The 13,057-nt window shown below is 46.1% G+C and overlaps 1 protein-coding gene and 1 pseudogene across 1 annotated transcript; both read left to right on the top strand.

Moving 5' to 3' along the window:
* The first annotated feature begins 1,730 nt into the window (after nucleotides 1-1,730).
* On the top strand, nucleotides 1,731-13,057 carry LOC139824458 (uncharacterized; annotated as a pseudogene).
* LOC139824453 (uncharacterized) lies at nucleotides 5,766-8,440 on the top strand. Its single transcript, XM_071796982.1, has 2 exons — nucleotides 5,766-7,541; nucleotides 7,665-8,440. Exons 1-2 carry the CDS (start codon nucleotides 6,657-6,659, stop codon nucleotides 7,896-7,898), a joined length of 1,119 nt encoding a protein of 372 aa, XP_071653083.1. The 5' UTR covers nucleotides 5,766-6,656; the 3' UTR covers nucleotides 7,899-8,440.

Here is a 13,057-nt window from a genome sequence, read left to right as displayed (position 1 = left end):
AGGTAGGCGGCCTCTATAAAAAGTCCGCCCGGTCGGACGGGACCGTGAGGGACGAGCCAGCTTCGGCTGGCTCCGTTACCCGGCCATCCTATGGGAAGGAAAACCCAGAATACAAACCGGGGGACCAGTTGCCCTGCTTAGGAGGCTGGCTAGTTTCGGCGAACCAGTCTCCAACAGCCGGTAGGGGTTGGCGGCCCTGACTTCAATCGCCCGGGCGGTCGCGACCGATAGAAAGATTGTGATTCTCCTACCGGCCAAACGGGACGGGGTGGGCCTTTCTTCCATCCATTGCACGTCGGTTGCTCCGGCAGATCCCGGGATTGCGGGCTCACCGGGGGCTGTCCGGGCCGCTCGGAATCGATCCAAGGTCGGGGTCGGGCAACCCCCATAGAAGGAGGGCACCGTCGGGCCGCCTGGACGTTTCCAGGTTAGGGCCGGCGGTGCATTTGCCGTCGGCAACAAGAGCCGGCAGCGCGTAGGTAGCCCGCCGGTCGGCGACTGCGTCCACTGGGGGGAACCTTATGCCCTGTCCTCTCGCTGGCGGCGGGGGGTCGGAGACCGGGATCGAGTTACTCGGCCGGATCTCGGCCGGAGCTCTGGCCTTCTGCTTAGCGCGCGGGAGGGGAATGGTGGGGAACCTCTCTATCCAAAGCCGATCGGCGGGCGGCGGATTTTAGGCTGGTCGCCCTGGCGGCAGGGACGTTTGGAGGGGTCGCAGCCTCCTTCGTCCCGAACGTTGGGGTGGCCTCCCCCCGTGCGTGGCGGCACTCTCTTCGGTGCCCATATCGTCGGAGGTATGGGAACCCCAAAAAACCCGCGGTGCGGCGGCTCCTCGATGGGCCTCGCCCGCGGGGGAGTAAGGGGCACACCCAGGAGTCCGCCCCAGATAAAAATTCCTGGGGCAATAACATAGCCAACCCCCCCGGGGGAACTCGGGGCCCGACCAACTTCTTGTGGGTTGGTCGGTGAGGGCACGCCCTGGGCACAGCCGAGAAGGGTCAAAGGGGGCAATATTTTATGGATAATTTTTGGGGGAATAACAACCCCTTGTGAAAGGAAAAGTAAGGCGTAAGAGGGATAAGTCCTCAGACCCTTCTGAAAGCAGCAAGGGCGATGAGAGTGCGGAAGGGGCCGCATTGAATAAGAGGGCAAGAACTGACACTATGCGTCAAAGAATGGAGGTATCTCAAACACCCGAGGATATTAGGGAGGTGGGTTCGCAGGGTTCACTGACGCTGTCACAAGACTGTAAGGTGACGAAGGGCACTTCCGGGAAGGCAGTACCACCAGGGATCTCCGCAAGGAATTGGTGGAACATTTGGGTCTGCTCAATAAGAGGATTGTGGAGTTGGGTGCGGACTTGCTGTTGGATAGAGCCAAGCTCTTTTTATACAGTCGTTTGGCCGCCCCATATGATGATGGCACCATCGACACGGAGGCGGAAACTTACGCCAACATTGTCGATGAGGTTGTGCACACCCTTCGTAGTGGTAAGAGTCGGGCATAACCGTCCACCCCTCCCCGGGGGCGGCGGTATTCATGATAAATTTTCCCTACTTAAAAAAAAGATGTGTTCTCCGAGGGTTAAATAATATAAGATTCGATTTATCTAATCCACTGTTTATTTTTTAAAGAAAACCAAGTAAGTAAAAGATTATTTAAAAGATAATTTTATTGTGTAATTATTTATTCGAAAAAAATTTTAAATGACAAATACAATGTTATATATAATGTCATGCAAGGCAAAAGCAAACCTCCTTCCAAGTAAGAATAAGCATTACACGTTAATGGAACGGAAAGTATTTCTGCAGATATTTAATGATTACAAACATATCATTGAAAATAAAAAAAGCGATAATGTAACACTGAAAGATAAGAAGATTGCATGGAATGAGATATGCAATAATTATAATACATCTACCTTAATTTCTCAAGAAGTAAAAATAATATCTAATTACAAATGTACATTTAAACATAAAAAATTATTACGAAAACTTTTACATTAAAATTTTGTTATTACAGAGTGTTAAGGATCGAGTGAAAAGCGAGAGCATTGAGCAGTGTTTCCGCGAGCGCGGTCCTGGCGCAACCACGCGCGACCATCGTGATCGACGCGATCCTCCCAAAACACGGTCTAATGATCCTGCTTTCACGACACGCTCAAGAGAAAGCGCGCACGCGTTTACTTAATGTTCACGGATTATCGAAACCCCCGCTACGAAGCGGGGTCAGGAAGAAGGGCGAACGCGAGCGATCCTCAACAGCACAATCTGTTCAGCCGTACGAAAAATCGGTCGCTCTCAGTTATCGTCGTAAAACAATTCTCGCGCCAACGGTTCGGTCTCACTACCGCACGCCGAGCGCTCGAGCAAGGGCCAGCATAGCGCGAAGTTTCGACGCGAATAATAACCAGTGCGACCTATCGCCGTCCGCCCCGCAAGCTCATTTTTGTTGTAAATTAAAGTGACAGTTAAAAAAGTCGTGTCAGTTTACTCAACCGCAGTCCACTCCTCCACGAGATCATCCTAACGCCTCGCGCCCTTGTCAGGGCGGTGCCGGTATCTCTCGTGCCCTGAGGCCTCCTCAGGTGTCGTACGAAACATTCTGGTCCTTCGAGCCGGATGGAGGCAATTCAAATCACCATCGAGGAGTGAAGCACAAAGAAGCGAATAAAAATGAGTGAACAACTGCTGAAAAAACAGAATCAGCGATTGCGAGCGGTGGATCGAGCGCTGGACAACTATAAAAAGCTGGGAAGAAACAATCTGACGCCAGCGAAAATTCGAAGTCGGATAACAACCTTGAAGGAAACCTGGGCCGATATCAGAGGCGGACACTTCGCTCTTCTGGCCGCCATCCCCGTTGCCGAGCGAACAACCATGGAGTACTTCAACCAACAGCGGTATGAGGCACACGAGGAGAAGTATCAGCAAGCGCTTGACTATATGAGCGAGCATCTGGAGGAGCTGGAACCTGTAAGTCCGAGCTTCAATTCAACAGTGCAGTCGCCAACCATGCCGTCGGCCGCGTTCTCGTTGTCTCATCTTCCGCCAATTCAGCTTCCGCCGTTCGACGGTAATTACGGGGAGTGGGAGAGCTTCCGCGATCGGTTCACCTCGCTAATTATTGAGAATCGAGAACTTTCTAATTTCTCTCGCATGCACTTCTTAACGTCTTGCCTGAAAGACCGCTCGTTAGAATGCGTTAAAAATATTAAAGTAAACGCCGATAATTTCGATATTGCATGGAATTTATTGAAAGCCCGCTTCGAGAACAAACGACGATTAATTAGCGTTCACATGTCGTCGTTACTGAGTATTCCGGTAGTCACGCGAAAATCCGCGCCCGAACTGCAAATCGTTCGCGATAAAATGAATACCGCGATCGCTGCGTTGAGAGATCGCACACCCGACGAACTCTGGAACGATATGCTCGTTTGTCTTTGTTCTCAAAAGCTCGACGCAGGTACTAGAAAGGCGTGGATGATGAAATTTATTGATGACCAAAATCCTTCCACGTACGAGGAGTTAAATAAATTTCTCAGTGGTCGAATACGTGCGCTCGAAGAATCTAAGCTCCCCACTCCGGAAAAGAGCGCAAAATCAGCGAGCGCGCTGAAAATTAATAGCGCAAACGCGTGCGGAAAAGCCTCCCCTCAGTGGCCTCAGTGTACTTTATGCAAAGCGAAACACTATTTCAACCAATGTCCGCAATTTTCGAGTAAGAGTCCGAGTCAGCGGCGAGAAATAGTTCAAAGGGAGCATCGATGCTTCAACTGTCTCAGTGAAAGTCACGGAGCAAAGGCGTGCGCAAGTAAATTTTCGTGTCGCTTTTGTCAGAAACGACACCACACACTTCTTCATTTAGACTCCGACTCTCCCTCGAAGGTCGAGGAAGGCACAACGCCGAGCCAAACGACAACAGATGTTGAACCGAAACCAAGCGAAGTAAGTTCATTGTTCGCGTCCTCAAATTCAATTTCTCGTTCCCACGTTTTGCTTGCGACGGCGTGGGTCACCGTCAGCTCGTCGTCAGGCCGCACGGTAGTTGTTCGAGCCTTGCTCGACCAAGGCTCCGAAATGACCTTCATTTCGGAGCAGGTAGCTCAGTGTTTACACCTAAAGCGTCTTCGAATGCCGACTTCCATTTCAGCGGTCGGGTGTGTAAGTGCCGGGACATATCGTCACGCGGCATAACGATTTCCCCGAAAACCGAATCGGCTCCGGCATTCTCGACAATCGCGTTGATTCTCAAATCTCTTACGGCATACGCGCCAAGGCGCTTGCCAAGTAACGCGACGTTGTCGCATCTTGCGGATCTCTCGTGGGCGGATCCCGAGCGCAGATCCAATTAGCATAATTATTGGTGCAGATCTTTACAGTGAATTAATAGTCGATGGAATTAAAAGGGAACGGTAGGACAGCCTATCGCTTAAAAGTCGATTTTTGGCTGGGTGATATCGGGCCCCATTGCTTCGTCGAGTGTTTCGAATCACGCGTCATCGGTTGCATTGCTTCGCGATCAGTTTCCGGTAACGGTGAACGCTCACCATTCCCTGTCGCTCGACCAAGAGCTTCAGAAATTTTGGGAAGTCGAGGAAATTCCTAAAAAAACAATCCTAAGTCCGGATGAGATACGATGCGAGGAGCATTTTCGTCGGACTCATTCTCGCTGTCCAGACGGACGCTACGTGGTGCGCCTTCCATTCAAGGAAGGTTCTCCCATTGACATTAGCCGCTCGAAGACCATTGCCGAAAACTCACTCAAAAGCCTCATGCGGAGACTCAAAGGTCGCCCAGAGTTGTTAAACGAATACTCAAATTTCATTCGCGAATACGAAGACCTCGGGCACCTCCGCGAAGTGCCAGCTTCCGATGCGTCCAATGAGCAATGCGTGTTCATCCCCCATCACGCCGTTGTTCGAGATGGCTGTTCGACGTCCCATTTGCGCGTCGTTTTTAACGCGTCATGCATTCCGACGAATGGAACTTCGTTAAATCATCACCTTCTGATCGGTCCGAAGCTCCAAACTGAGCTCGCCGCGGTCATTATGCAATGGCAACAGTCCAAGTACGTCTATGCCGCCGACATCACAAAAATGTATAGGCAAATCCGAGTAGACCCCCGCGACATAACCTATCAACGGATTCTTTGGCAGGAGGATCCGTCTAAGCCTCCGCGCGAGCTTATTCTGCTCACAGTCACGTACGGCAACGTGGCCGCTCCGTTCATAGCCCTTCGCGTTATCGAACAACTAACTATTGACGAAGGAAAAAAGTTCCCGCGCGCCGTCAATATTCTACGCAAGAAACGATACGTAGACGACACTCTATTCGGCGAGGATGATCCCGATCTTCTCCGTCAATCCCGCGATGAAGTCGTCTCACTCCTACGGAAAGGCGGTTTCGAATTGCGAAAATGGGCGAGCAATCGGTCGGAGCTCCTGTCAGATATCGATGCAGCCAATCACGGGCTCGCGTGTCACAAAGTTCTGCAAACCGATGAGCAGCTGAAGATTCTCGGCATCAGCTGGAATCCGGCGGTAGACGTTTTCCAAATTCAAGTCGAGTCAATCGCTCCAATGCCGCGGTCGAAACGATCTATTCTCTCGCTGATCGCGAAAATGTTTGATCCTCTCGGCTGGGCCACCCCAGTGACAATCACCGCGAAAGTGTTCATGCAATCGTTGTGGCGTCTCAAACTCGAGTGGGACGAGGAGATACCGTCGCTCTCGCTTCAGAAATGGCAAACGATATACCCAATTGCCGAGGCTTAATCGATTGCAGATTCCGCGCTGGACAGGCCAGCGATCCGATAGTGTTCGATGCGAGATTCACGGTTTCGCTGATGCATCGTCCGTTGCCTACGCCGCGGTCGCGTATCTTCGCGTCGTGTCGCCGTCGGGAGATATTACGATCTCGCTACTGGTAGGAAAATCGAAAGTCGCGCCGGTGAAAACGCTAAGCATTCCACGGTTGGAACTGCTCGCTGCCGTGCTGCTGGCCCGATTGATGACTTTTGTCCTTAATTCGATAGGCATTAAGATTTCCGCGCGCTACTGTTGGATCGACTCGGAAGTGGTCTTAGCCTGGCTCCGCCAGCACCCCTCAAAATGAAAGACGTTCGTCGCGAACCGCGTCTCCGACATTCAATCTCAACTTCCAAACGTCCCCTGGCAGCACGTCTCGACCAACGAGAACCCCGCGGATTGCGCATCGCGCGGCCTCCTCGGAGGAGAACTCGAGAAGCATGCTTTATGGTGGACCGGCCCTAAGTGGCTCAGTTCTCCGCCCGATTGTTGGCCAAAAAACCCCGTATCAAACTCGTCCGCAACGACCCCCGAAGAAAGAGTGTCGACCGCGCATTTAGCGACTCTGCCAGCCCCATGAGATTTGGCCCTTTGATATTCATCGTGGCCTAAACTCATTCGCGTCACTGCGTACATTTTAAGGTTCGTAACGCGTTGTCGCCGTATCAATAAAGCCGCGCCCAGGCCCGGCCTCACGGAAGTCGCGTTGTCAGCGCAGGAATGTCGGCGCGCGCGGACGTTATGGTTAAAGAAGATTCAGGCTGAGTTATTTCCCAACGAAATTCTCGCGATCTCGAGTAATAACCCAATAGGGAGAAAAAGTCCCCTCCTCTCCCTTAACCCTTTCATGGATTCTGACGGCTTGCTCAGAGTAGGAGGGCGACTAAAAAATGCACCGTTTCCATTCAACGTTAAGCATCCTATCGTACTGGGATCACACCCGCTAGCCACCCTGATAATAAGGCAAGCTCATCTGAGAGCGCTTCATGCGGGCACGCAGCTGACGCTCGCCACGCTTCGACAAGACTTTTGGGTCTTGCGAGCGCGAAGTGTGGTGAGATCAGTAATACACAAGTGCGTGGTCTGCACACGCGAAAGAGCCGTTTTACCACAGCAGCTCATGGGGAATCTTCCGCCCCTGCGAGTATCTCCCCCTCTCCGCAGTTTCGTGCACTGCGGTGTTGATTACGCCGGGCCGGTGTATGTGCGAGCCTCCGGAGGCCGAGAAATTACATCGCAGAAAGCCTATATCGCGGTATTTGTGTGCCTCGCGACTCGCGCCATTCACCTCGAATTAGTCGGCGATTACTCCGCCTTAGCGTTTCTAGACGCTTATTCACGTTTTTGCGCTCGTCGCGGATTGCCGGAGTCGATGCATTCCGACAACGGCACAACGTTCGTTGGCGCGGAGAGAGAGTTATCCCGGGCGTATCGTGCAGCGTTAAACGATCCGAATTTTCAAAATTCGACCGCGTCGGACGGTACAACTTGGCATTTTCTCCCCCCCTCCGCTCCGCATTTCGGCGGCTTGTGGGAGGCCGGAGTTCGCAGCGTGAAGCATCATATTCGGCGTGTACTGCAAAATCATACGTTAACGTACGAAGAATTCACCACTCTGTTATGTCGAATCGAGGCTTGTCTCAACTCTCGCCCACTCGCGGCTTTGAAAGATACGTTAGACGATTATGATGCTCTCACACCCGGTCATTTCCTTATCGGGTCCGCAATCACGGTGAGTCCCGAGCCGTCGTTGTTAAATCTAAACGAAAACCGGTTGTCACGTTGGCAACGCGTGCGTCACCTGACCAAGCGATTTTGGAAACTGTGGAGGAATGATTATGTAAATACTTTACAGCAACGATTTAAATGGCAAAGAATCAAGCCACTTGTGAAAATCGGCCAACTCGTGCTACTGCGAAACGCCACGTTACCGCCCTGTAAATGGGAACTCGGGCGCATCACGGAATGTCACGCCGGCGCCGATGGATTAATCCGAGTCGTAACCGTTAAGACAGCCACGTCCGAGTATAAGCGGCCCATCATGAAATTGTGTATACTACCCGTCGATTGCGAGACCAGTTCGGATTAATCTGTGAAAATTAAAGTGCATTTGCTCCGCAGGCGATTTCTGTGAATCCATCACGGCGGGCGGTCAGCGGAGTGTAAACCGCTGACCCGCATTGTAAATAGTGTAAATAAATTATAAATAGAGTTCATCAGCGATTTAAGCTTGTAAGTTTGCGTTAATTTAGCTAGTAAGAGTTCGGTCCGAATGCAAGCGACCGCTTCGGATTCTGACCAAAAGCAACGTTTCGAAACTAAAGTTCCGAGGCGGGCGGTATGTTAAGGATCGAGTGAAAAGCGAGAGCATTGAGCAGTGTTTCCGCGAGCGCGGTCCTGGCGCAGCCACGCGCGACCATCGTGATCGACGCGATCCTCCCAAAACACGGCCCAATGATCCCGCTTTCACGACACGCTCAAGAGAAAGCGCGCACGCGTTTACTTAATGTTCACGGATCATCGAAACCCCCGCTACGAAGCGGGGTCAGGAAGAAGGGCGAACGCGAGCGATCCTCAACAGCACAATCTGTTCAGCCGTACGAAAAATCGGTCGCTCTCAGTTACCGTCGTAAAACAATTCTCGCGCCAACGGTTCGGTCTCACTACCGCACGCCGAGCGCCCGAGCAAGGGCCAGCATAGCGCGAAGTTTCGACGCAAATAATAACCAGTGCGACCTATCGCCGTCCGCCCCGCAAGCTCATTTTTGTTGTAAATTAAAGTGACAGTTAAACCAACTCCGTGTCAGTTTACTCAACCGCAGTCCACTCCTCCACGAGATCATCCTAACGCCTCGCGCCCTTGTCAGGGCGGTGCCGGTATCTCTCGTGCCCTGAGGCCTCCTCAGGTGTCGTACGAAACACAGAGGAATGTCGCTCAATTAAAGAAGATGTGGATTAATTTAAAGCAAGCTCAGAGAGAAGCATTAACGAAAAAAGCAATCACATTTGGCAACTGGTGGAGGACCACCACAAGTAAAAATTGATACTGACCCTGATGCTGCCAATATAGCACCACATCTTATGAAGACTGCGACTGTTTCATTTACATCCAATATGTCTGACACCCAAATTAATGGTATGTATTGATGTATTCTATGACAATAATGTATGTATTAAACGGGAGATTTCTAATATTAACACAATTGTGTTACTTGTATAATAAATTTATTTTAGAAAAACGAGAGATTGTATTTGACCTGATATCTGCTAATCAAACTATAGAAATATTAGAATCAGACAAGGAAGATTGTACTTTGGAAAGTATTTATATTTATTTTATGATATATTTGTGTGTGTGTGTGTGTGTGTGTGTGCCCGCGCGCGCGCGCACGCACCATGCACGCACACGCGCGCGCGCACACACACGTATTTATTTACTTTACAAATTCATTTATTATTATTTCTACGAAGAAGGATGATAAATTAACAACTGTATGTAATGGAGGAGAACAACAAAAAAAAGTGTGCAAGTAGAAACTTGCACATTGCTTCCTCATAGTTTTTAAGTGTGCAAGTAGAAACTTGCACATTGCTTCTTTATAGTTTTTAAGTGTGAAAGTAGAAACCTTCGCTCACAAAGCTCCTCTATGAGTAAGCTTTTATTTTATTTAATGTATAATTATTAGTATTTATTTTTTTGGCTTCCTCATAGAAGAAGCTTTGTGAGCGAAGGTTTCTACTTTCACACTTAAAAACTATAAAGAAGCAATGTGCAAGTTTCTACTTGCACACTTAAAAACTATGAGGAAACAATGTGCAAGTTTCTACTTGCACACTTTTTTTATTGTCCTAAAACATCATTTTTTGAATTCTCAATTATTGAGGCTTAGTCCACTAAAAAAAATATAATGCAGGTTGTTGAACATAGCATATTTTTTGTTGATTTCTGTTCGTTATTTAAACTGATTATAATAGATACATTATCAATATTACATCAAAATTATGGACCTTTGATCGCGTATAAAGCTGGGTCTAATCAACCAATGGCATCGAAAACTCAAAAAACAATTTTTACTTCGGTCTTTTCTACCCCTATTTCATATATAATTCTTTTAAATTCGGTTGATTAGACTTAGCTTTATATGCGATCAAAATTATGGACCTTTGATCGCGTATAAAGCTGGGTCTAATCAACCAAATCTTAAAAAATTATATATGAAATAGGGGTAGAAAAGACCGAAGTAAAAATTGTTTTTTGAGTTTTCGATGCTATTGGTTCTTTTTAAAAAAAAATTAAAAATTTTTTTTAAAAAGAATTTCTTTACCGATCATTGCCAAATTCATACCAACCTTCCTTGAATGATACTCTATCGATTAAAAAAAAAAACATCCCGATATCTCAATATTTGAGGAAGTTAGAGCAACCACGGACATTTCTAAAAAAATTAAAATTTTTTTTAAAAAAAAACCCCTTTACCGATCATCGCCAAATTCAATACCAACCTTCCTTGAATGATACTCTATCGATTAAAAAAAAAACATAGCATATTTTTTGTTGATTTCTGTTCGTTATTTAAATTGATTATAATAGATACATTTTATTGTATACTGCGTTTAACGCAGAATGCGTTTTTATAATAATTATTGCACCTAGCGCAGAATGCATTTTCATAATAATCACTGCGATCCGCGCAGAATGTATTTTGATAATACTATTACGCCCTGCGTAGAATGCATTTTTACAGTAATCACTGCGCTTTGCGCAGAATGCATTTTAATTTTATTTATTTCTTTGTGCGACAAATTTTTTTTGGTTTTTTTTTCTAAATTTATTTATCATGATTTAAATGTTATTTTTTTATTTTCTGTCCTGTAGACATTATTGTGACTAATTTTTTTTATTGTTAATTTTAATGGTATTTACAGTGTAAATATGCAGTGCAGTGTAAATATGCAATATATTGTCATTATGTAATTGTCGTTGTTTTTATTCTTCCGGGAAGGGTAATAATATTTTCTCTTCTATGATTCTCAGACAATGTCTACGCATTTTTGGCATATCTGTTGAATATTTTTTATTTGAAGGATTTTCTCCCAATGCTATTGATACTGCAAATGCTGCTGCAAATATTCCACATGACGCAAGATCTGGCTGCTTGGTTACTTTTTTTTTTTTCAAATATTATATTATTTTGTTCCAGATTAGGGTATCGTTTTTCAATGTATTTTTGTTCAAAATAATGTTAGATCGTAATAAGAATGAGTATCAAACATCAGATACTAGCTGTTACCCGGGCCTTCAAAGACATATCACGCAAAATAGTCTCTCTCGCTCTCTCTCTATCCGCGATCGCTACGATCTATAGCGGAGATATAGCGTAAGATAGATCGCAGAGAAGAGAGATCGAGAGAGAGCGAGAGGAGCGCGAGAGGCAGAGAGGAGAGGAGAGAGAGAGAGTAGATAGAGAGAGAGAGAGAGAGAGAGAGGATAGACGCTAGCGCGAGGAGAGAGGACGAGAGAGAGAGAGAGAGGAGAGAGAGAGAGAGAGCAGAGCGAGAGAGAAGGAGCGATGAGAGGAGAGAGGAGAGTGAGCTAGAGAGAAGAGTGCGCGATAGCGAGCGACATATCTCTAGATCTAGCGAAAGATAGCTAATCGAGAGAGCGATAGAGATATAGAGAGATAGGAGAGCGAGAGAGAGAGCGCGAGCGGGAGGATGAGAGGAGACGATAGCGCGAGAGATCTAGCTAGAGAGAGAGAGAGAGATATCAGAGAGAGAGAGAAGAGAGAGAGACGAGATCTAAATGATCGCTCTCTACGCTATCTCTCTTCTCTCTCTTCTCTCTCTATGCTATCGCTGTCTCTCCTCGAGAGCTAATATCTGCCGCTCGCTCTATAGATCTCTCTCGTCTGATTCGAGCGTCTCGCTCTCGCTTATCTCTCTCTCTCGTTCTCTCTCTAGATCTCGACTCTACTCTCTCTAGGTTTTAAGTTGCGCTAGTCCTAAGTTGCGTTAGCTATAAGTTTGTTTTAGTATTATATTACTTTGTCTGAGAGTGAGCATATGCTGTTGTAATCAGACATTGTTGTCTTTTTTTTTGCCCCTTAGCCATTGCTCGGGCATAATTAAACGTATCAATCAATCAATCTCTGTAAATAATCAATCTCTGTAAATAATCAAAGTCATTATAAAAAGCAGATTCATAACAATATAAAATTTATTATTCAATAAAAAGCAGATTTGTAACATTATCTATTATTCTATTATTATATAAATAAATCAGAATATTCAATAAAGTCAATTATTATTTACCAAAATTATTATTTACCTTTAAATCCAAAGGAATGGAAAAATAGAAACAGGAAATAAACAGGAAAACAGGAAAAAATCTTTAAAATCTTTATAACGGGAACAGGATAAAAAAACAGGTTTTAACGTTTTTTTGTGTAAAATTAAATATCTGTAAAAAAGACAAAAAGTCAATACGATATTAAACTAAAAAGGAAATTAAACAAAGAGATATGGAGAGATGAAAAGACATCAAATTTGATATTTAAAATACATACCTTTTTTCTCTCTCTCTCTCTCTCTCTCTCTCTCTCTCTTTCCCTATCTTTCTCTCTCTCTCTCTCTCTTTCTCCCTTTCTCTTTCTCTTTCTTATATCTATGATGATCTATGAATATTCTTTTTCTTCTTTCTCCTCTTTCCTTGCGATTTGTCTTTGATAGATGACATATAATATGTGAATGCAGCAACTTATCCTGATTGACCGCGAGCGATTAATGACGTCACTTGAGCAAATCGAGCATGTATATTTCATATACAATTCTTTAAAATTCGATCGATTATTTCCCGAAAAATTAAAAAAATTAAAAAAATCGGTTTCCAGAAATTGACCGCGAGCGATTACTCGCGATCAGACAGAAAAATTAAAAAAATTAAAAAAATCGCTTTCCAGAAAATCGGTAACGAAAAACTATATACTTTATGGCACTCCCCGGGAAATTCTACCCCTATTTCATGTACTCGTGGTAAAAATTCGGTCCACTAACGAATGAGTAGTTCGCGGACAGACGGACGGACGGACGGACGGACGGACGGACGGACAGACAAACAGTCGCGTTTTATATAATAGTAATGATATGAAGCATTAAACCATCATAGTAAATACAGTGCCAGTGGTTACTGCAATGCTGACCTCCGACAATCTGAACATCGGAAGTAAAGATCGGTTCAATCCAATGTAA

The sequence above is a fragment of the Temnothorax longispinosus genome, unplaced genomic scaffold (assembly GCF_030848805.1).
Source record: "Temnothorax longispinosus isolate EJ_2023e unplaced genomic scaffold, Tlon_JGU_v1 HiC_scaffold_38, whole genome shotgun sequence".
Classification (NCBI taxonomy): domain Eukaryota; kingdom Metazoa; phylum Arthropoda; class Insecta; order Hymenoptera; family Formicidae; genus Temnothorax; species Temnothorax longispinosus.
This window is presented reverse-complemented; position numbering and strand designations above follow the sequence as displayed.

Excerpts from the sequence above, each read along its gene's own strand:
- LOC139824453 (XM_071796982.1), top strand. The coding sequence starts at position 6,657 with ATGGATTCTGACGGCTTGCTCAGAGTAGGAGGGCGACTAAAAAATGCA. Across the intron at positions 7,542-7,664 it reads TTATCGGGTCCGCAATCACG|CAACGATTTAAATGGCAAAG; the intron begins GTGAGTCCCGAG and ends AATACTTTACAG.